Source organism: Enhydra lutris, unplaced genomic scaffold (assembly GCF_002288905.1).
Source record: "Enhydra lutris kenyoni isolate GAN:26980312 unplaced genomic scaffold, ASM228890v2 scaffoldscaffold16, whole genome shotgun sequence".
In the NCBI taxonomy this organism is placed as follows: Eukaryota; Metazoa; Chordata; class Mammalia; order Carnivora; family Mustelidae; genus Enhydra; species Enhydra lutris.
In genome coordinates this window covers 17537534-17563271 of record NW_019154100.1, presented here as the reverse complement: position 1 = coordinate 17563271, position 25738 = coordinate 17537534, and the positions used below count along the sequence as shown (strand labels likewise).

The following is a 25738-nucleotide window of genomic DNA, read 5'->3' as shown; positions in this document are numbered from 1 at the left end:
TAATGTAAGCTTAGCATTATCAAATAATTCAAAAGCAATTTTGATAAGACCATAATTTCCTGTTGCTTTTCTTTATTACAGTATGAATTTCCTATTCCTGAAGTTGTTTAAAAAAAGCATTAATTGCTAAAATTATTAAAGTATTTTTGCCATACTTAATAAAAGACATAGGATGAATCTGTGGAGGCTATGCTAATATGTTTTATGTATATCATATACCTGCGTTTGATCCCCTTGATCACGTTTTTGAATACTTTTTGTTTTTACCATATAGTATTCAAAACACCTTATCTCCTGAAAATGTTTTTTATTGTTTTTGCCTGTTGAAGCATATTAAAAATGTCAAGAATCACTTGAAAAAGTAGGTATATAAAAGTAGAACAAATTTTTATAAATTTAAATGGACTTTGTAGTGGTTAGCATTAGGTACCTTTATTTGTGAACTCGAAAGATACTCATTATTTATGTTTTAAACATACCATGTAATGCTTATTTAAATCACCTGCCTGAAGACAACCTTGATAATAATTATAGATTGTTGGTTAATGTGTAATAAACTTGATCATGTAAAATTAAAATTTTGATAAGTCATTAAAATATATAAAGAGGATTATGCTAAACTTAGTAAAGAACCACATACCTGGTTTTTGTAACTAACTTTAGTGATTTAATATGTTTTAAATAATACTAGTTTAGCAAGTCAGTGCTTCATATTAATCATTGTGCTTGCTGTTACCTTTTGATTCTAAAATTTGTTACAGATGGTACAGATGTTAATTGAAAAGATATATAATGTTTCAGGTAATTGTCCCATAATACAACAGTGGCAGATTTCTATTCCTAAAGGAGAAATACCTTGTGAAATCAGAAAAAAAAAATCATTTCTAAACATGTTCTCAAGCTATGTTAGGTTTTCCTACTGCCTGTTTAAAAATGTGAAGTTCTCGTTTTGTTATTTTTTGATCTTTTACATAAGGATCTGAAACAAAATGGGTATACAAGTATGACATTTGTCTTGATACTATAAAACTTAATTACTTTTTAATTCTTTGAATCAATAAAAATGTATAAATCTTTTCTATGACCAATATTTTAATGTGAAATACTCTTTATTTACTACTTTGATTAAATGCCCTCATTTCTCAACCTAATAGTTTTGCTGGTATTTTATGATTTATAGATGAGTTGTTAAACATGTGCTCTGAATTTTCATGATAGCTTACAACTTTTAATGAGCTTCTATTCATCAGAATTATGCATTGAATTGCTTGATGGTGTTGATTTAAATTTGTTCCTAAATAGGGTGCCTGGGTGGCTTAGTTGGTTAAATATCTGCCCTTTGGCTGAGGTCATGATCTCAGCATCCTGGGATCTAGTCCCGAGTCCCTGGTCAGACTCCCTGCTCAGTGGGGGCATTTGCTTCTCACTCTCTCTTTGCCCCTCACCCCATTCATGCTTGTTCACACTTTCTCTTACTAATAAATAAAATCTTAAAAAAAAAAACTTGTTGTAAAATGAAATGATTCAACATTAAAAGTTCCTTTCTCTTTTGAAAAGCACAGTAAAAAGTGAAAATACAGTTCATTAATTTTCATTAATGGAATCTATGTACTTCATAAATAGTTGAGGTGAGATGGAAGTTTCTCTAAAGTTATTTTTTATTATTAATTATTTTTATTAACATTTAATGTGTTATTTGTCCCAGGGATACAGGTCTGTGAATCATCAGGCTTACACAATTCACAGCACTCACCATAGCACATACCCTCCCCAATGTCTCCATCCTCTCCATCCCCCCATCCCCCCAGCAACCCTCAGTTTGTTTTGAGAGATTAAGAGTCTCTTATGGTTTGTCTCCCTCCCGATCCCTTCTTGTTTCATTTTTTCCTTCCCTTACCCCCAAAGCCCCCACCCTGCCTCTCAAATTCCTCATATCAGGGAAATCATATGATAATTGTCTTTCTCTGATTGACTTATTTCACTCCGCATAATACCCTCTAGTTCTATCCATGTTGTTGCAAATGGAAAGATTTCACTTCTTTTGATGGCTGCATAGTATTCCGTGCATACTCTTACTTTGATCTGTTTAATATTGACCATTTTCATCTTTTGTTATCTCCCTGTATTTCTTTTGAAAAACGGTGTTATGAGATGCTGGACCTGAGTCACACAATGTACTTTTCTGTATAGATAGGTAAATAATTTTGCAGTATCTGTTGTGTGGATTCAGAGAGTCTCTGTCTATCTACCAATTCTTCCTAATTTATTATTTGATAAAAACCATAACTTTGATTTTGACCATCCTTCCTTCCACTTTGATGGGCATTAAGTAGTGCATATTTCTCTATATACTGGAGCTTCAAAAATTGACTTCTTATTCAAATAAACAAAGACTCTGTTTCCTCTCCTACCACAGTTCCTGATTCCCTTCTCCGGCCTATTAACATGGGTTCTGGAATGAGGCAGAAGTGTTAAATGTAGGGTTGTGGGACATTCCTGAGGTTTTAAAGAATATTGTACTTGATATTAATTATTGTCCTTTAATTAATGTACCTGTCCTCAGAGACAAATGAAAAATTACATATTAAAGTATGAAAAAATAATTGTAATTCATCTGGGGCCAAGGATATATTAAATGGTTACTAGACAAATATAAAAAAATGTGTAGAACTGAATGTAGAAGACATGAGGCACAGAGGAGCATTTTCCAAACTCTGAGTGCCAGAAACCTTGCCCACCCACAAAGCCATGAAGCTACCCATATGTTAAATGTTGAAGCAGTTTACTAGTTTATAGGAGTCAATTTACTATGTTAGAAAAAAATAAAATGAGAAATTCTTTTGGGGGGAGGGATAGGAAGATATTCTTACCTTTTTTTAATGTATGCATGGAAAAAAAACCACTAGAAATGACATTCTAAGGGGGAAATATTGTAACGATAATTTACAAGTAGTGAATGAGTGAGCAGTTTAAAAAGAGATCAAAGAATACCTACTTGATGCAGCTATAAGCAAATCTGCAGTACTCAACCTAGATGAGATGTTTTGCTACATTTCAATGGATACAAGACTGTCCATGCTGTAAGTTTGTTTTATTAAGGCAAAAACATTTACATTTCTCTTGAGCTATCATGATCGTTTTGTAATCCTCTCCTGTAGTTATATAAACCTGCCCTGTCTTTAAAATTAAAATTGATTGCTTTATTGTACCAACTGAATTTTTTTCTTGGAACTCATGAGTAACTGGTATATTTTAGAAGTTCAAAATTAGTATGCAATGTAAAGTATATGCTTAAGTTTCATGGTATTGGTATTAGGAAATATACCTTCTGAAGTGTTTCTTCTGTGTTAGCTCAGTGTAAGATCATTATTTTCTGTCCTTTTTAACAAACAAAACGCAGATTCAGCACATTTTATCTCTTGAGCCTTCCCATTCCAATACAGTTTATTCTTGTCGAGAGTTTTAGTTCTACCACTTTTAAGCTCCCAAAGTTATTATTTAATAACTCTTTAAGCTCTTTTTTAAAGTTATTTTTTAAATAACTTTAAGCTCTCTTTAGGATACTTTTTAAGGAAAATTGAAAAATGAGCACCGGCTCCCAGCTTTGACTTTGCAGAGAGGTTCCACTGGCAGGTGCACTTCCTCCTAAGCCAAGTTCAGTGGTACTTTGCAGGGCACAGCTCCATTCCCGGCTGTATCCATCATTTCTTCTTCAATTCATATGTTACTAGCATTTCCGTTCTTTAATTTCTGTGCATTTTAAATCTATAAGGAAGCTGTAATTACAAAGTAGAGTGGTTTCATCTTTTCTGATCCTTGTGCTATTTTTTCCATAAACCCATTCTGCAATGCCCTTTATTTTACTGTGAGATTTATCAGAGCTGAAAATATTTTAGGAAGACTTGTATTAAACAAGAAATATCTGTTTGCCTCATTAAGTATCTAGGCTATCAGTAAGGTTGCCTGGATTGCATGCATTGCAAAACTGTGGGGCATTCCATTCACATTAAGTACATTGGGTATGGTGGCTCTTGGCATTTCATGGTATCTAAATAGTACAGAAAATTGCACAGGTGAAAGAGTTAAATAGTACTGTGAGGTCTGGAGCACCAAACAGCAGTGTTGTTCCTTAGTCCAGATGCTGTGGGATATTTAATGACTTGGCACTATGGGCCCAGGAGAGAGTCTTAGTCTCAGCCACTCCCCCAATTTTAGATTCATAACAGGACTGCAGTTTCATAAATTGCCTGGGGCTTGAAAAATTAGCTTGCCTTTTTTTTTCTCCCAAAGTCACAACCAGGAATTTTAGCTTCAGGAAGTTATTTTAAACTCACAAGACTAGGAGAAGCCTGTGGCACTAGTTTGTGAAATGTCATAAAGGACTACAGGACAGGAGAAAAGGCAGAGATGGACATGTCTCTTCAGCTTCCGCTCTTGAGCTCATAATTTCACATTAGTATAGGGCCTGCCTTTTTTTCCCTCTCTACTTTTCCTCCACTTTCTCAAGGGAGAGGTAAGGAGATCACAGAAGGTGGTATGTGAGCCATCCTTCTAGAAGGCTCAGGCTACAAATGGGAACTAGTATCTTTTTAACAGCTAATAGGTGTTTAGCTTCTAGGTCTCAGCTAGGGGAACAACTGGTCATGAATTAAATTACCCTGAAGGAAAGTCTAATATTTATAGTTCATTCATAATTATTCCAGTCTGGCTGTGGGTCACCAGTTTCAGATTATATTTGCTCTAAGTATTGTTGCATGGTGAAAAATCTGAAATTTCATCTTTGTTAGTTTTCAGGGAATCGCTGTTAGGGGAGGGTGTGCTGAAGGTCACAGGGCACATTGTCTTCCACTATTCAGTGGATAGTAATGCCCGAGACCCTTTTTTGGGGGTTCTTTTTAGCCTCCAATTTTATTTTTTGCTTTTTTGTCTTTTTATTGGTTTCTTAATGGATAGAGCATTTTCTTTATTGTCACTTTAGATTTTAGGAGGAGGCTACTGTATGTGTATGTCTTTGGTTAACTATAATGAAAAGGTCTGAGAAACAATGAATGAATATCTACTGAATTAATATACATACAGGTCCTCAAATGATTTTCTTAAGTGCCTTTCCCTGGAAAAGCAAAATACAGTGTGGTAGGTGAAAACTCATTCCCTTGTGTTACACAAAGAACATAGTAAGATTTTGTTTTGCATTTTCTTGAGGAAGGGAAAGGATTAGTATACTAGTTTTAAAATGCTTCTGGATAATAAATACAGGGAATTGAACAAATTATAATTCTTGAGAGTTTCTTAAATTTGTTATTGTGAAAGAATACAAAAGTTCGAGTATAGTTTGTTCTGTGTGTACATTTGCATCTTGTTTTGATACTATTGTGATTATATATTTTATGTCCCACAAAAGATGAACAGTACCATAAAACTTCAGTAATTTGAAAGAAGAAAGCTCACCCTGAGCCCCTTAAAATTTAAATGGAAAATAATGTTTAAAAAATAGTCATTGGAGTAATTTCAAGAAAAATACTATTTAACACTGCTAAAAGTTACATATAAAATTCTGGATTTACTCTGAGAAATAGATGATTTATTAGAAATTCAATTATTTGAAAGGGGTTCTTCTAAAAATCTTTGAGTATAATAAGTACTCCCTTGAATTTTATTGATATTGGTAATTAACATATTTCTATGTAGCTTAGTTTCAAATAATAAATTGAACAAATGGTTGAAATCATATATTCATTATACGTTTGGCTCTGACGCAAGTGGAAATAGGATATTAGCATTTTGTATTTTTTAGCATTGTGTTCTCAATGACTGCTTACTGCTTTTATATTTGTAAAGGAGGATTCAGTTTTAATAAGGATTTATGGTTGAAATGCTTATCTAGAAATTAACACAAACTGATAAAAATAATACAATTGTGTTTTGAACTTCTTTAATGTTAGATTTCTCAAAGGACAGTGGAAAGAATGGTATTCTAATGTTACCTTTTGTATTATTTTGCAGGTTTATTTTCTTGATTATAAATCAGTACATTTTGATCAGAAAATGGAAAACCTAATGCAGATTAGGGAATATGCAAAGGAAGTGAGAAAAAGAAATATTTTATTATGTGGTCTTCTTATATATTATCCACAGGTAAGTAAAATTTTGTGTTTTGTAGACTACAGTTTGAATATAGGAAGCCCGATTTGTTAAAAGCAAAAATACATTAATGGTAAGAAGAATTTTGGCTGGAAAATTGTGTGTGTTCTCTCATAGGTAGAACCTCTTTTGAGGGGACAAACAAAAATCAAAACAAGTGTTCTGATGAAGAAAAAAAAATGAAATTGGTGAATATCTTCTACAAGGTAGCCCACATGGGGTTGCCAGATTTATCAAATAAAAAAAATACAGAATACTTGGCTAAATTTGAATTTCAGATAAATAATAAATCATTTTAATTATGTTCTAAATTTGGAATTTGAAATTAGAAATTCCAGTTGAACCAGACTTTTGTATTTAACTGAGTTCAGAACTCAGCCATTTGTATAATTTGAAATGGCTTGTTTCTTTTATGTTGTGCTAAAGATGTTGGTGATCAGGTTTTTAATTACTTGAAAGCAATGCTTGACATTCAATAACAAGAGGGCATACTATTTAACAAGAGAAAAATTCTTATTGTCACTCTATTAATAGCAGAAAGTTAAGCTGAAGGCAAAATGAATTAGCATTATAGATTCTTAGTGCAAAGAAATGTTATTTAAATCAAACTATTTGGAGACTCTGTTAGGGAAGATGGATTTGCCCTTTGTGTGTAGATACCTTTTATTGAAATTGCAGAATGCTTTGTAGTGTTTTGGAGGTACCCCCACAAGAATCAAGAAATTAAAATAGTCGATGGGGTTTTTATTGGTCTGGAATCAAAGTGATTTGGTACTGACCAAGGAATGACAGGCATTTAAAGTTGTACTGTTGATGAGTAACAGTTATTATTTGTGAAATATTTAAGGTACCCTTTTAGCCTGAAGGCAACAACATTTCTTTTGAAACAAATGTATGTTAATTAAATATGAGGAGCATCTTTTAGCCAGTTCCTTGGTATTCTTTGAGGTGGTTTTCTCTGCTTCCATTATATGTAAGTGTGACCTCTGGTTAGTCATCAGGAATGAGGCAAAGCTGAATTTACTTAGGATCATGAAGTATAATATATTAGTTTTGTCAGGGCTATTGAAGTCAGGGCAGCCACGGCCTGAAGAGATACACATACTTGCCCAAGAACAATGCATAACTGGAAGAGTAAGAATAAGAACTTTGGTCTGTATCTTTGTTCAGGAATATTCCATCTTCAATAGATTGTCTTTGGTTGTATTCCAGATTACTGTGGCTGGAAAAATCCATTCTTTCTCTTGTGCCATGCAAAGGAGTCATGGATCCACACTACAAATGCTACACTAGGCAGATACAAAAATAGTTCATTGAGAAAAATCTTAGAAGCTAAGAAATGGAAAAGCATGTACAGTCCCTGGGACTTGCTTTTTCCTGTCATTTAGGCTAAACTCAAAGGGTCTGTATGCACTGTAGTTGATATTCAAGTGGAAGAATATGATCCAAATGAAATACAGCATGCCGAGTGAGATCTGAATTTCAGATAAACAATAATTTTTAGTACAAGTATTCTGAAATATTACAGGAAACATACTTGCACTAAAATTCTTTGTTATCCTGCCTGAAATTCAATACACCTGGGCATCTTGTGTTTTTATTTTGTAAGCCCAGTAACTGCTCTGGAGTTCATAGTCATAGTAAGATTGTTCATTTCTCCACACCTGGCATTCTGTACACAAGAGTGACAAGGAGTTGTGTATCTCTATGACTGTGCACCTGTGAAGGCTCCCTGGTTGGGAAAGTGGCCTTGTTGAAAAGGACGAGCCTTTGCAGCTGACCATTTTTATTTTGAGCCAATTTGGACCCGTTAAACAAACTGTCTACTTAGCCATCAAACCATCATCATGAAGATGATGAACCTGCAAAGCCTCCAAAATATGTCTTTCATCATTTTAAGAAGCAAAAATAGCTTACTTGGGTGTTGCTTTTCTTTCCTTAAAAGAATGAAGATGTCTGAAATATGTTAAGAATGTTTAAAATACAGGGTTTACTTTTGTCCTTAAGGACACAGGTGCCAGTTGCTGCTTCCTAGGCTAATACACGTCCAGTGCATGATTCCACTTTAAAGAGCACTTACCAAACAGTTCTGCGATGTTCATCAGACAGGCCATTAGAAGGAGGCTATGGTTAAAAAATTGGGGAGGCATCAGTGAGTAGAGTTAAACGATGTCTTCCATGAAGGGTTTCTCACAGATTCTTAATATGCTGATGAGCATTTCATATCTCCAAATTGGGGACAGGGGGGATATCATTTTCCATTTTCCACTGTAACCTTTAAACGTAGGCAACTCTGAGGCTAATACTCTCTAAATGGAACTTGGGGACACAGTCCTCATTAATAGGCCCTACATAAAGAAACCACTACCTCTGGACAGTCTTTTATTTTTTTTTTTTTCCTACTTTTACCTTTTACTTCAGTACTAATTTTTCCACTTAGCCAAATCAGTATCTTTAATTTTGAGTACCTACTTGACCAACATTGTATCAACACTAAGGATATGAAAATTCATAAGGTAAAGCTTCTTCACTCTTAAGCAGGAAGCGTTGGTTTGTGTTTTCCATGGTGCAGTCAGATACAGTTTGTTATGGCGTTCACACATTGGACTTCATTCCCTAAACTAATCCATTGCTGTGATAGCCATTAGGGTGTTTTCATAGATAGTTAATGTGTTTCTTTTCAGTCTCTGATTAGTGAAGCATAGATTAGTGAAATCTGGAAAGATTTTTAACCATCTTTTCGTAAGACAGAGCATCAAGAGATTCTTTGGATAGGCTTTCAGTTGATTGGTGACTCCTCCTTGGATGAGGGAATGCATTGGCTTCAGTGCCTGGGCTAGACATACCGTCTCGCTAGTTTCAAGAAGACCCGCATTGTTATGTGTGTAGTATCTCTGGTGATGTGGATGGTCTGGGTGGCTTGGTTGCTTCTTCATAGTATATGAATGTGTGTATATGATATATCCATATCATATACATATATACTTATACAATGATGTCTATGATATCTGTAGTTAAATAGAATTATGGGAGCTCTTTTTGTTTTAATACATGGTGCTGTTAAGTCTGTATTTGTGTTTCCATAGAGTTTTACACATATGTAGGACTTTCTGTGTTTGAATTCATACTTACTAGTTACATTTCAGTCTTTTATCTTTTGGGATTTATAATATAGCCCCTAATTAATTAGCTGTACTTTCTTCATAATGATATATTTTCAATTTGTATACACATTTAGGGGAGAAATTGATTTGGAAAAGGATAAAGATTGATTCCTTCTTGAATATCTGTAAATGTTCTGCAGTGTTACCCATGATCAATTATTGGTAATTCTTTGGTAATTCAGTTACCAAAAATGCATCTAATTGTATAATGTTTCAACTCCATTTCTCCATATATTCTTTATTGATATAAGAAATTTCAGCAGGTCTTTTTCTGGTCAGAGACATCATTTGTGAAAATACTGAATATGCTCCTTCCTTAGCTCTATTAATGGAGTAAAGCACAAATTGTTTCCAAAATTGACTTTAAAATATTGTGCTTTCCTCAGCTTCAAAAAGTTAATAATTTAAAATAGGTTCTTAATGGGTAGCTTAAACTTAGACTTAGGGATCAAGTGGCTGGTTTGACCATTTATGTATAGTATAAAGTTTCCTGACTTTATTATCTAGTGCTCAGTTTCTCAAGTTGTAAATAAATAAGGAAAGACTTGAAATTTATGCTCTAGACGAGAAATGTAGCATAAAGTTTGCCCTTACAATTTGTTGGATGAATTTTAATCAAGTCCTATTTCCCTTTCTAAAATAACTCTACAAACATAACTATGAATAATTAAAACTGATTTTATAGCTTAATCCTCATTAAGGATCTTAGTCCTTAAGTAGTATTTTAAGTTTATGTGTAAAATATTATTCTTCACCCTATTATTCTAAGTTTGTCTAAGTCACCATTGAAATCTGTGATACAAAATGATGTATTTTAGGAACCTGTTTTAATTATTTGAAAATCTGTATCTGATGATAAAGCAGTGAAGTTATAGACACTTAGTATTTCTGGCATGGACTATTCAAACCTGTAGTTCAGAGCTTTTAGTTTTAATTTGGCCGAAGTTAAATATTTTTATCCTTTGTTTTTTAAGGGAAACGTTTACAAGGAGATATATATATATATATATATATATATATATATATATATGCACACACATTTAAAAATATTTCTTGTAATGAAGGTGATATTATATAAAGTGTTTTCCTGAGTTCTGTGAGCCATTCTAGCAAATTATCAAATGCAAGGAGGGGGGTTATGGGCAGCCCTGATCTATACATAGACTGTTGGTTAGGAGTACACATGGTCCTGACTTGGATTATCATGTAAACTGGAAGACACTCATGTGGGACTGAACCCTTAACCTGTATGGTCTGTGCTCACGGGTAGCTAGTGTCAGAACTGTTTAGTCTGGAAAAATAAAACTCCACACATTTGGTGCCCAAAGTGTTGAGAGTAGAAAACAGTTACCTATTTGGTCAGTATAAAACTTGATATATCTATAATCTACTCACTACCACTAGAGATCTTGGAAATTGTGGACATTCTTTCAACTTAAGTCCTTAGTGAAAATGTTGTGAATCCGAGCCCTCAACGAATTAACAATGGGTGTATAGTATGAAAAATAAACTTCATTGTTACTGTACTACAATTTAAGCTATAGTGACCATTTCACAGAAGGAGCTTCTAGGTTAGAAGGATATTATTCCATTGGTAAGTGTCTTTTTTTTTTTGTATAGATATTACACCATTGAATAATTGACCCAATTTTGCATTCAGTTTTATTTGTCTAGCTTGTTCACCAAGATATCATGAAACATCTTAGTAGATATTTTCCTGAGGTCCAGATTGAAGATTTATATACTTTTCTCTTGCTTGAGTAATCCTACTGTTATTCTCAGAGGAAGAAGTAAGTTTGTTTGAATGAACTTATATTAGGCCCAACTGATGATTGATTTTCAGAGGCCAGTGGCTTCTAAATACTGGTTCTTGGAAAAGCCCTTAGCTGGCAGTATTGTAGTCCCCTGAGGAATTTAATAAATATAGATTCCTAGTCTATACCTTAGAGAATCTATTTCAATAGATCAAGCTTATACTGGGAGCTCTATATATTTCATAAGCTCAACTTCTGTTGAAAGTTTAATGTAAACCAGATTTGGATGACTGACTTAGGTCAGTGATTCTTAAGTATATTGACATTGGAATCAACTATTGACCCTCTTTAATCTATAAAGGACTGTCACATCACTCTGGGATACCAGGTGACAGTTATGGAATGTTCAGATGAAGTTGAGTAAGGGAATGAAGAATGACCATTTGAGAAAGTTTCTAAGCTAACTGTGAGATCATCTCTTCTTGCTCATTAAGGACAAACATTCTAAGTAATCACAAGCTATCTGGCTAATGGGGCAATACTGTTGATGAAGGCTCTTAGTTTTAAACAAAATGTATCTGTGATTGTCTAAAAGAAAGATTTATTTTAGGGCATTTTGTAACTTATAGAATTTCTGAAGGGTCATGGAACCAAATTAGAAAATACCTAGCCAAGAATGGTGCAGATGGCAGAAACGCTCAACCTTTCTGGGACTGTGCTAGTAAAAGTGCCTCCCATTACTGACTCTGGGTACACAGGATGCTGGGGAACTACAGATAGAAACTCTGCCATAGCTGATCCAGGAAACACAAAGTCTCTGTCTTAGACCTAGTTTCCCATTTCTGGCACCAAGCCAACCTCACTGCCGCCTTTTAAGTCTCCTACATGTACATAGTAGATAGAATCTGTGGAATGTTGATAAAACAGAATCTGAGGAAATGTAGTTTCTTTTCCTCTGTAGTGTCTATAGGATGGAAATGAAAGTTGGAATTCAGTTGGAGAAGGTGTTTGTTGAGCCACTTTGCAGAATATTAACCCTATCAATCTAGGTTATGAAATCTTGTCCTAGGTTGAAATCAGAGCACCGTTAACACATTATATTTACTATCAAGGGCTTGTCATTTACCTGCATCCAGGATTTCTGTATTGTGTCTTACTGTCACAATTATGCATTTTTAAATAAAATTTTACACATGAACTTTTATGATAATTTATGAACTCTATAAGACATGTAAAGTCCTTTAGCAGGTTTTCATTTAATCTGTGCATTATACATGATCAAGGATTTAGAGGTAGAATCACACAGGTACATGTTTAAAGAATTTTCCAAAACTGGGGCGCCTGGGTGGCTCAGTGGGTTAAAGCCTCTGCCTTCGGTTCAGGTCATGATCTCTGGGTCCTGGGATCGAGCCCTGCATCGGGCTCTCTGCTCAGTGGAGAGCCTGATTGCTCCTCTCCCTTCTCTGCCTGCCTCTCTGCCTGCTTGTGATCTCTGTCTGTCAAATAAATAAAAAACAAAATTGTTATTAAAAAAAGAGTTTTCCAAAACTATTATAACTGATTATTTCTTGGTTTAAATTTTAGCATCACTCCATGAAATTGAAACAACTAGCTATGTGACCTTGAACAAGTGATAGAAGTTGTGTAATCTTCTGGTTATTCATTTATAAAATGCATAAGTCAAATTCTTAAAGCCTCCACTGGATAGGAAGATGAAGACCTAGGTGATGGGCATTCTCTGTCACAGGCACCATCACTGTTTCTCACTCTGACAGGGAAATTCTGAAACTGAGCCTGAATTTTCTTTCCTTATATGACCACAAACTTTACCCATACTCTTATTTTGTTGAGAAATTATTTATTATAGTTCATATGTTTCATTATGGCTCAGAGAGGGAACTTTTTCTTTTTTGGTTTTTATTTTGACACTTCAAAGTAAAAGCCAATGAGGAGAATGTCTTAGTCTATTCTGTTGCTATAACAATGCCACTAATTTGGTGGCTTATAAACAAAGAAGTTTATTTCTTATGTTTCTGGAGGCTAGGATTCTGAGATCACAGTGCCCACATAGTCAAGTTCTGGTGAAGACCCTCTTTGCTATTGCAGACCACCATTTTCTCATTGTATTCTCACATATCAGGAAGAGGGTGAGGCCTCTCTGGGGTCTCTCTTTATCACTGCCCTAATCCTATTCATGAGGATTCCACTTTCATGACTTAGTCCCCAACCAAAGGCTTCACTTTTTAATACTATCACATTGGGGGTTAGGATTTCAAGAGAAGTTCTCAGGGACACACACATCCAATCTGTAACAGGGAAGGAATTACCATCCATGATAGCATGGCAGGGAGTGTGTTCCATTTTAGCCTATCCATTTTCCTGTCTCCTTTCTTCTCTGAGCTGTGATCACCCTGGGTTTGATGCAGCGAGAAATGGGACTTTGGAAGCAACATTTGGCTTATTGAGTATTTTTCGCAAGATGAGGCCATTAGAAAAGACTGATGTAATTGACAGAAATAGAAGATCCAGGTCCTGGAGAGGTCAGGAGGTAAAGTAGATGAGCTCAATGACCTTCTCATTGCTCTTGGACACTACTTTTTCTTCAACTACAGCTATGGCTCTGGAAGGCATACAAACAAGAAAGAAAGTTACCAAAGCAGGTTTGTGATTCTGTTTCTTAAAAAATAATTACTTGTAAAAGAGTAGAGAATTCTTCTAAAAGCTTCCAAAATAGGCTATGGAATGGTGAGATGAAATGGTTTGGCAACAGATTAAATGAGATAAAGCTGTGTAAATTGATTTTCTGTCAGAAAGTATAAACCAGATCTCTCTACTTGATGAGTTAAATATTATTGTCCTTCTCTATTGTCTGGATTTTAAATGTTTTGCATGTACTGTAAAGGATGTCCAGAACACATTCTTGTTGATGTATCTCTTTGTAGTTAACCCCAGCTAAATTCATAATGAAACATTAAAAACTGCATGAACAGGTCCAACTGCTGTAGGATACTTTTGTGCTAAAAGATCTGAATTTGTAGGATACAGGGATAGCACTCTTTCCCTTTTAAATACACCACATTTGCTGTGTATTCTCTGGGTGAGTCATCCTTTAAGTGTGCCTGACTGTTTAGAGAATTGGCTATGCTATCAAATAGCAGAACATCATTTTTTTTTCTTTTTAATGATAATCTTGGGGGAGGTTAGACTTAAAACTCTACTTTCTGCAATGAGCAATTACTTGTAGTTTAAATAGGAATTATTTACTAAACACAGTACTTACTGTGGCACTGAATCATGTGTCATGCACACCAAACATGGAATACTAAATCTGTTTACAGACACTCATAATACCCTGTTCAGAGCAATCAGGCTTTTTTGATGTGGGTATGTTTTTGAGACTAAATATTTTTCACTTTCAATATTGTTTTGGCTTCTAATGTTTAGACTTATTCATTCTTTGGGAAAATTTGAAAGTCATAAAATAAAATGTCTCTTTAAAATTGTATGAGTTTGAAAAACAAAACTTTTTAGTTTGGGTAGCTTACTTATGAGACTCATTCGAGTGGCAATAAGCTATTAGATAAATGTAGATGAAATAGAGCATTAGATATGAACTTCTAGTACAGACCTCCCCTTAATTTTCTTGAAAAAGTGAAGCAACATTACAAATGAAAGTGGCCATGGAAAATTAATGCACTTACTCCTTTCAACAGTGTATTAGTTAGCTATTACTGCATAACAAATTACCCCCCGAACTTAGTGGCTTAAAATAACATTTATTATCTCATAGTCCCTTTGGTTTCACCTTCTCTGGACCTTTCTCAAGACTGTAGTCACCCCAAGGATCCCCTGGGAATAATCTGCTTCCTAACTCACTTACCTGCCTGTTGGAAGGACTTGGTTCCTCTGAGCTGTTGCTCTGAGGACTCAGTTTTTCACAAGCTTGTGGTTGGGGGACTGTTGATAAGAGTATCTCCCAGTGTTACACATTCAAGAGAGAGGACTGAGACAGAAGTCACCTGTACATATTATGTACAGAAGTTTCCTGTAACATATTCACCAAGTGACATCCCATCACGTTTACTGTGTTCTATCCATGGGAAACAAATGACTAGGTTCCAGCCACACTCAGGGAAGGTGATGACACAAGGGCATAAATACCAGAGGTGGTTATCATTAGGAGTCAAATTGGACACTGTCCCCCACAGTGATTCCAGAGTGTTAATATTAAGGTTAAGAATTTCTTGATTCCCCCATGTAAATTAAGGGGTTGATAACTTAAATTGGGCTAGAAATGTTTAAATGAAAAACATATATATATGTGTGTTTATGTATGTATATACACACACACATATATATAATATCTAATGTATGTACATATACTAATCATACACACTTTGGATATGTGAAAAGAGTAATAACAGCTAGAGATGCTATAGGAAGGAGATGGAGAACCCCCCAAAATGCAAATGTATTTTAATGTTTATAATTTTTTGAAGAGCTTGATTTAGGTCAGATCCATATCAAATATGTTAGGAAACATATGTTTATAGATAAGCTATCTTAGTTCAAGTTAGCGAACCTTGTATTACCAAATAATAGCTATAAAATGGTGGTATTGTCTTTGAAAAGTTGAGACCAGTTACATTAAGAACTTATAACCCAGAAGTGTTGTGTCTTAGAGGCTTGGAAATGAGTTTCTAGAAAAGAGAGGTGCTGTAGAAAGCCTGAAAGACTAGAAATAAAAAGAATCCAATGAATCTGACATCCTATTGATAATATTCAGGGAAGACAGGTGTGTGGGCTTACAGAAAATACTGAGAAACTTCAGAGAGAGTCATGATTTTCTATAAAAAATTCCCCTAGTAAAACTGCTATCTTACTAATATCAATGCCAAGTTGAAAATAAGACTTAATTTTAGTCTTTGTCCAAGTTCTGATATTTTGACTAATGAAACAAACAAACAAACAAAAAATAGGCATAGCAAGCAGGCTGGAAGAGCAATCTAAGTAATTAGTCCTTGGAAAATTGAGGGTTTTCTAATGTATGTGGCATTATTTCAGCCCTTTGAAATAAAATGTGTTGTATATATGTTGTGAGTTTTATGTAGATTTTTCCTTAAATAACATTGGAGGGAGATATCTTCCTCTGTTTATTTTCATTTTATGGAAGACTAATTATCCAAACTTCAAAAGCAGCTGTATAAAGAACTAAAATTGCAATGTTTAACTGAATCAAGTGGAGGACATCCTGTGCCCACTGGAGGAGTTGAAAATAGCAAGTGGGGTGGGAAGTGAAACTACATAAGAGAAATGCAAAGTCAAAATAAGTATTTGAAGATTCGACATTCTCAGTCAATGGCAGTAACTCTGAATACTTGGAAATATTTGGGATGTATTGACTATTAGCTATTTCATATCATTGAGAATTAAAGGTAATATTTCTAAGAGACTATTAAAGGGCTGTTTTCCTGAATGAGAGTTGGTTATATATGAATTCCTTATTTTCTGCCCCAGTCCCTATTTTGGAATGAGGATAGTTTGTAAACTGAGAACATGTGTTTATTGTCTCTGAGAATTCTGTCAACATTTGATTATGTTCATAATGGAAATACAGAGGGACCATCTCCACTGAGAATCAGGGAGATATGAGTAATTTTTGGCAACTAGATTTGTGTATAGAAAATGGTAGGTTTATTAGTTTTCCATCTATCTCATTACTCTCCTTTGACAACTGCTAAGGAAATATATTTTAATTAAGCTTTAACTTCCTCTTACTGAATGCATAATGGCAATTATATACCAATGCTCTTAGGATATGAGTTGACAACAAACATATCTACAGTCACTTGTTGAATCTGAATTTTAATGGACAGAAAAAACAGATGTTTTACTAAGATGCTATTCATGACTACTATTAGGCTTCTGTTATTGTTGACATTTTGTATGTTTCTAATCACAGTATCTTGCTGAAACCCTCTGTTTGGAAGATACAGAGGGAAATACTCTGCAAAGAGTACTACAGATAATGTACCACTTTTCAACTAAAATTACATAATTTAGTCTTTTGCATATTTATTCCTTAAAAAATTATTCTCCGTGTGTATTTATGGCCTAAAAGGTATAAATCATAATACTTTTTTAAAAACTAGGCCCCTGTTATATGAACAAATTTTTTAAATGAGGTTGTTCAGGAGCACAAGAGATTAATTTTTACTATAGGACATGCTCAATTTTGTTTACCAAAAGAGCTTTTTCCATTAAAATTATTGAAAGAAAAAAGTTTTTTTTTTAAAACATATATTTGCAAGCTGAAATTGGGGTGATGTGAAATGTATTAAAATAGGGACCATGAAACTAATCTATATACCTACCACCTATTGGTATGTTCTTAAAGTCAGTTTGCAGGTCTGAGCCAACTGTATGCTCTTTTTTTTTTTTTTTTTAAACAATGTGTTTATTTGAGAGAGAGTGCCAGTGAGTACACACAAGCAGGGGGAGCAGCTGGCAGAGGGAGAGAGAGAAACAGGCTCCCTGCTCAGCAGGGATCCCATGAGGGGCTGGATCCCAGGACTCTGGGATCATGACCTGAGCCAAAGGCAGATGCTTAACCGAGTGAGCCACTCAGGTGCCCCCTACTCTCTGATTACTCTAAAGATAATAAACAAAAAACATTTGGACTCTCTAGTGAAAATATATGTTTGTGAAAAGATATAAACTTTAAATAGCAACCTACATAAAATATTAATGTATGAATGTGTACATTTATGGTTTTCTGATGCATTTGCATTGTACTCTGTTCTAGTTCCTTTGTAGTAAGAAGTTGGGTCATTTCTTGCTTGTCTACTGGGCAAATGTCTTTGTTTCTGACTTGATCTGTTCGGTTTTGAATTTTAAATAGAAATAATAGCACACACTTGTGTTTAAAATATGCCGTATTCTTCACCATCTTAATCCTCTTATCCCCTGATTAAGTTTCTGACTTAATATTTAAAATGTTTTGTTGCAATTAAAGGATTTAGGTTCTTCAGAGACGGTAGTCTCTCTCTCTCTCTCTCTCTCTCTCTCCAATATCTCTCTTTCTCTCAAAAAGTCAAGCATTGACATCAATGTACCAAGTTTTTTTTTCTGACCTTTATGAGTAGAAGTAGTCTAAAAATGTAGATGGGAGATTATGGAAAATCTAGTTACTGAATTATCAGTTCTGGCCCATTGGAGAGAATGGGCATATTCCCTAAATCTAATTTGTTTTATTTGGATGTTACATAAAATTGTCCTAAAATACACTGATCAAAGCCCAACAGTTGGAACATGCAATGACAAATATGTTTGAACCTTGATAGCAACTTTAATAATGAACACATTACATTTTTAACCTAAAAGTAACCAGTTTGAACAACTGTGTAAACACAGTTGGGGAGGGTCTTAATGATTGTCAACAATGATCTGGCCAATAAAATTTCAAAAAACCTCTATGTATATTATGTATATTTTCTAAATTAGTGCCTTCCATTTTATGGTTTGTTTATTCATAAACTATAAGGTTACCAGGCTTTGCCAACATCACAAGAAAGTGGATTTTCTTCACCAATCAAGTAAATCACAAGTGAATGCTTCCAACCATTCCTCAGATTTTTGCAGATTGTTTTAAGACCTTGGAAAGAAAGACAAGTTTTGTTTTTGTTTTTAAGTATGTACAAGTCCCTTTGTAAGGGGCTTTGAAGAGGTCAAATGATGGCTGAGATGCTTACCTTCAGGCAGAAGTTTCAATGAAGGAGCTCTGTCAGGTTAACTGGGTGTTAAAAATGCATCACTTTTCGCTTTTTAGAGCTCATTTATTACCCCATATGTGTGTTTCCAACAGGTTAGCTCAGCAATAGCAGAGGCAACCCTTGTGGTAAATTCATGAAAATCAGTAATAGGGAAATAGTTGTTTTGCCTTCTTCCAGCAGCGCTGGTTCTAGGGTTCTACCTTTCTAGAACCCTGTATATTGCCCTTGAGATTACAGATCTTTTCAGCTAGTGGATCTTAGGGACTTGACTTAATAAGAAGGCATGTGTACTAAGACAAAATAGCAGAGCTGTGATCTTGTCTCGGCCTTTGAAAATAATGAATTTCATGACTAAAATGTACGATAAAGGAAAATAATCAGCAGAAATTCCCAAAGCTTACCCAGATACGTTTTTTTAAAAGAAGTCTTCGAAAAGTTTAAGAAACTAAATTTGAAAAAAAAAAAAAAGAAACTAAATTTGCTTCTCCAGTAGTTTTCCTTACTTTTAGCAATGCTTATGAATGAAAGGGGATTTTTCTTTCTATGGCATTACATTTAAATTGTCTCAAGTATCTAAAGTTTGACTTAGATATGGTGGCTTAATTACTGCTAATTTAAGGCCTTCTCACTCAGAGTTTTCATTGGTTGGTGTTATTTGAATATTAATTTGATTGAGGTTCACTTTTGACTTAATTCAAATGTCATATTTTTCAGATGCTTAAGATGTTTTAGATGGGAAACAAAGATTTTTAGTCAAAATGCTAAGTTTAGTAAAATTATTTGGAAAAGTAAAGACTTAGGAAATTATAAAATTTTAACTTAGGTAAACAGATAATTATTAATGAGCTGTAAAATAAATGTAAACTTGCCATACAGTTTGTAATATAACAAAGAAGCGTGCATTTTAATTTCATGTTTAAATGCTCTACCAGTTAGCTTGAAATTTTGAAATGTGATTTTTTAATATTTGAAACATTGGCTATTAATAAATGTATGTAAAGCTACTAGCTTTGTTAATGTATAGATCTCAATATAATGCTTTTTGAACAAAATTTTATTATTTCAAAACTTAAAAAATGCAACTTCTGTCAGTTACAGGGAAATTCACTGGTGGAAGATCACAGCAGAATGGAATTTTAAACCTGTTGAATTAATTGATAAACTACTTGGTTTATCATTTGGGAATTTTTAATTGCAAATTTCAGAGATAAGATATTCAGAAATAAAATACAAATTATTTTTGTTATATTAACAATATAACTGGCAGATCTAAGACTTAGAGCTTTTGGCTTTATTAGACCCACATGCTCAAGGGGTGATTAACCTCTTTTTCTTTGTTGCCTGTCTCTCCTCTACCCCTGCCTATAGCCAATTACTGCATTCTTTATTCTCATGTAATTTTTTTAATGAAGTTTTTAATTTTGATGCTAGTATAGTTACCATACAGTATTATATTAGTTGCAGGGGTACGATCAGTGATTCAACAGCTGTATACCTTACTCAGTGCTCATCATAGTAAGTGTACTCTTTAATCCCCATCACCTTTTTCAGTTATCCCCCAATCCCCTCCACTCTGGTAACAATCATCAGTTTGTTCTCTGTAGTTAAGAGTCTGTTTCTTGGTTTTTCTTTTTTCCTTTGCTCATTTGTTTTGTTTCTTAAATTCTACATATTACTGAAGTCTTAGGGTATTTGTTTTTCTCTGACTGACTTACTTTGTTTAGCATTATACTCTAGCTCATTTACAGTCTGGTAACTGGTGAGATTTCATTGTTTTTTATGGCTGAGTACTATTCCATTTTGCGTGTGTATCAGTCTTCTTTATCCTTTCATCAATTGGTGGACACCTGGGCGGGCTACTTCCCTAATTTGCCTATTGTCAATAATGCTGCAATAAACATAGGGGTGCCTGTATACCTCTGAATTAGTATTTTTGTATTTTTTTGGTAAATAGTGTGATAACTGGATCATAGGGTAACTTCTTGTTTTTTTAACTTTTTGAGGACTCTCCATACTGTTTGTTACAGTGGTTGCACCAGATTGCATTTCTGCTAATAGTACAAGCGGGTTCCTTTTTCTCCATATCCTTGCCAGCACTTGCTCTTCCTTGTGTTGTTGATTTTGGGCATTCTAACAAGTATCTCCTGTAATTTTTAAAATATCAGACATAGCGATCAGCTGTTACAAGTTTATATTTCTTTAGTAAACTCCATGGAAAAGATGGTCTTTATTCCAGTATTATTGCCAAAAGTCTTGGGTTTTGCTTTCATTAAGCTTGTTTATAAAACATGTCTTTATTTTCTGATCCAATTACTGTGACCCAAGTGGATATCCATTCTTTTAACAGGCTTAGTTAATATGTCTGCCTCTGAAGCCAGGTCAGCTCCCAAACGACGTGGTTGATTACAAGGACTGGGTTCATGCTCAAAAGAAACTTGTGGAGCCATTTCACACAGCATGAGGAATAGATGCTGGACAGACCCAAATTCTGTATCTGTTAATGCTACGGACAGAGTGTTTTTGTCTCCCCCAAGTTCACACTTTGAAATAGTAACCCCTAATGTGATGGTATTAGGCAGTGACGTCTTTGGGAGATAATTAGGTAATCAGCGTAGAGCTGTCATGAATGGAATTAGTGTCCTTATTCTCTGCCACATGAGGATACAAGAAGACAACAATATGCAACACTGGAAATGGTGCTCACCAGATACTGATCTGCCTGCACCCTGAGCTTGGACTTGTCAGCCTCCAAGACTGTGAGAAATAGTTGTTTAAGCCATCCAGCCTATGGTAATTTATTATAGCAGCCTGAAGTAAGATGTTTCATTGTTTGGGGGTATTTTTCTATCTTAGTAAATATGTAAGATAAAGACACTAAAATATTTGTGTCCACATGTTGTAAATTTGGGTGCTTGTTTCCTCAACTGTGGAATTACAAAGTATCATACAAGATTTTTAGAAGAACTTAAAGTACAGCTAGGCAAGCTCTTCTTCAAATGTTGCCAACCAGTTATTTTTAGCCCCTTGTGAAACATACTTTAAATTATATATTGCCAAAAATCATTTCAAAGTTTAGAAAATATTGACTTGAATTAATAAAAACCATTAACCACTACAATAGTAATACCCATTTGTCTTATGTTCATTCCGGCATGTTCCTAGTGGAGGAGGGAGAGGATAGGTGACACTCTGAACATGATTCCTTATTTTTGTTGCAGTGGAAGGAAATGGATTGAAAACTGCTTTTCTCTGTGTCTATTATTCTTGCCATAAGTGCCTTTTTTTTCCAGAAAAACAATAGTTTCTGTATATTTATGCTATTTATCATAATACTTTGGTTGCCTTTATTATATTTATTTCTTTCCAGATGGGATTAGTAGTGAATATGTAATCACCTTGTCCTTCCACAACTCAAGTACTCATCAACCATCTTACTTCTGCACAGCAATTTAACACAATCTGGTGCACAGTGTTTTTTACTTACATATATTAACCATCTCCCTTACCTAAAATGGGAACCCCAAGAAGGGTATGTGTGTGTTTATGTGCATATGTGTGTTTTGTTCTGGCCTACCAATTTATTTCTAGCATCTGTAATAGTGCTGGAAGTAAGTACCTTGATACCAATGCTGATTTATTAACATGTAATGTGTTAAAATGTATATATACTTTGAAGTATTATCAGAATATCATAAAATTGAGAAATAGCCTTGTTTACTGTACTTCTCTTATTAGTGTCCATGCTATACCTGTTGTATTCCTGAAAGTGTAAAACATTCACAGGAAAGTGGTTAAACCATATATAAATGTTATCAGTTGAATTTATAGAGAGGTAAAAGTGAATACATTCCAACGTGAAGGTCAATGTCATTCATAAGTAAGTGCCAGTTTGTTTATTCTAGGGATACAGATATAGTTTATTTTTAAGCCCAATACAATAATTTACCATTTATTCAAACTAAAAAAGAAAAATATCTGAAGTTGGAGCAAAAATGTGATAAAATTCATCACCCAGTCATGATGAACTTTTAACTAACTGGAGGTATAGTTTCTTAACCTGATGAAGTGATTTACTGAAAATTTAAAGCAAACATCAAACTGAGTATGTATTAGGAATGTTGCATCTAAAATAAAGAACAAGAAAAGCATAGCTATAATCATTATTCTGGTTGACTTCGTCTGGATGTCCTACTGGAACAGTAAGGCAAAAGAGAGAATAAAAGGTTAGAGGATTGGAAAGTAACAACAACAACAAAAAAACCTAACCGTATTTGTAAATAATATGTTTATCTCATTAGGAACCTCAAGAATTTGTAAATTTTCAAATTTAAGAACTCAGGAATATGTGTTATATGATCAACATACTAGTAAGCTTTTACTTCAGCATGAAAGCAACAAACTGTTACAAACTTTAATGCTACCTTTTGATAAATAGACTTACACTAAGTAGGTATGTTCCCTTGATCTCTTCTTTCTTATTGAATCTGTAATGATTATTTCATTGACCCTGAATTAATGTGTTTTTAAATGTATTTATATTTCTGTTCAAATTATCTTCATTCTTAGCTCAAAAGTAATGATGGAAAGATATTTAGAAAAACATAAGAGCACTAATTAAAAGTGGAGAACGAAACTCTTTTTGACTGAGAAGAATTCAGTACTAACCTTTCCCTGGTGAACTATTAAGCAACAACAACTTTTGATATCTACGTACTGGATGTTTCTGTTTCAGGTTTCTGCATGCTTTCTTACCACATTACCGTGTGAATGTTCATTGTCAGGTAGCTGCTTTGTCGCTTAAGGGAATTGGTGATATGCCAATTTATTAATCTTTCACAATATTAGGAATTTAAACATACATGCTACTTATATTTTGTAAAAACCCTTATACTGTTTTTTTAACAATTTTTCTGCAAGAAAACTTTTAAATGAATTATAAAACATCCCAAGATGCCATAAGGTAATGCACCTGGATTAATTATGTGTTGTCTTCAAATCAAGTTAGTCAGTAACTTAAATTTCTAGTTGAAACTCTGTACCTTGAATCATTCTAGAACTTTTGAATTTGTAGGAATGTGAATGCCATACAGAAAATATTTAAGGTAGATCATATAGTATTTCTTTAGATCATATAGTATTTCTATAGAACTATATGATCTATTTATATAGATCATATTGTATTTCTTTCTAGATGCTCATTATAATATAGCTAATCTTGTGATTAAATATGACTCTTGATGTAAAAAATTTTTTAAATACTATGTAGATGTGACATTTGTAGATGAACATTACCAATTTCTAGTATGAGGCAGTGCTTTTCAATATCCATGATTTTCAACAATTTTTTGTCACACTGAGGCATGAATTCAAATCACTGCAAATCACTGTAATGATGAGGAATGTGTTCTTAGTATTTAAGCATAACCATGCTGCTTTTTGGCACAAGAACTCATGTGAAGTGATAGAAATCCATTTATTTGTAGAAAAATATTTACGTCCATCAAAGTAAATCCAATTCTTCGGGATGTTTACAAATCTTAAGGTGATAGTTTTGGATTAAATTAGAGTAGCATGTCTGATTGACTTGGGTCCATGAAAGAATCTGGAAACGTGGAACCCTATTAATGAATCCGTCATAATGAAGTCTTTAATCATTGTAAAAATACTTCAAGTGAGAAAAATCATTACTGAAGTTTAAAAAAATTTATGCTTTGAGCATATACTTAGAAAACATAGGAATTCTCTATGGAAGTATGATTCAGAAGAATTTATTTTTATGGTAATATAAAAATGATTTTAGTTTTTGTTTACAGAATTAATTTTTTTTCTTTTCTGGGCTCATTTTACAAAGTTGGAACTTTGTAGAATCTGATTAAATGGCCTACTTGAGTTAACAGAATTGTTGGAAGATTTATGGCCGTCAAATATTTTAGTTCTTTGATTAGTTCTAATCTATTTTATTGGGAAATTTTGTCTTGTGATGCTAATCTGGATTTTAAAAATTAATTAGTATTTTGGACATAATTTTTACACATAGCAAAGTCACTGCTGTCAGAGATAAGCACAGCCAGACATTAGGTAAAGCCATGAAAACAGATTTTTTCAGTAACTCCTGACAGTAGGAGAAATAGCTGAGCTCTGTTCTGATTTGCACAGAGGTGACTGGGACATTTAAAGGCACGTGAAAGAGTAGGGAGGAGCAGAGAGGGGGGGTTCAAATAAAAAGTTACAAAGGATGTCAACATAAATGTGATTAGGCCAGATATGTCTGCTTCTGGTGATCATTGGGCTACTGTCCTCCCCCAGAGTCTGGGAGACCAATGATCTACCCCTCCTGATGATTACATGGAAGAAAGGACTTGAGAAGTACACTCATGACTTGTAGGAGATACATCTGCATCTCAAAGGGACAGAGAAAGGATTCATGATTTTAAGCCCTTTTTAGTAAATGCTGCAAAGAGAGATCACGGGGTTTATCCTCTGGTATTGGTTAGAACAAGCAGTTAAATTCTACTGGTGGTGTTGTTTTCTTGGGCAGGCATTTTAATAGGGGCTAGGGGTCATCCTAGGAATGTGGTCTTAATGCTGCCAGAAGCCATTCTAAAGTCTTAGCATCTCTTTGTACAGTGATGTGGGCAGGGTCTTAGGTACAGTTCTCATTACTTAATAATATATAAAATTCAAATGAAAAAGGATATTTCTAATTTTCCAATAGAAATTAGAGTATTATTAATTTGACATCTAAAGGAATGAAGGAGCTATATTTTTCTGAATTGAAAAATTTTTTTTTCATGAGACAATGTTAAGGATTACAAACATATTCCCCCGCCCTGTTTTTTTTTTCCCCTTGGAGGAAAGTGAATTCACGTGATTCTAAACTTAAACCATATGCAATTTTACCATGCCC

The 25738-nt window shown here is 34.1% G+C and overlaps 1 protein-coding gene across 1 annotated transcript in view; it reads left to right on the top strand.

Annotated features, from left to right (window-relative positions):
- LOC111147336 (isoprenoid synthase domain containing) overlaps positions 1-25738 on the top strand; it is a 323058-nt gene that overhangs the window by 176471 nt on the left and 120849 nt on the right. The window contains exon 9 of the mRNA XM_022503328.1: positions 6004-6135. Within this exon, the coding sequence (XP_022359036.1) occupies positions 6004-6135 (132 nt within the window). The remainder of the gene's footprint in view (positions 1-6003; positions 6136-25738) is intronic.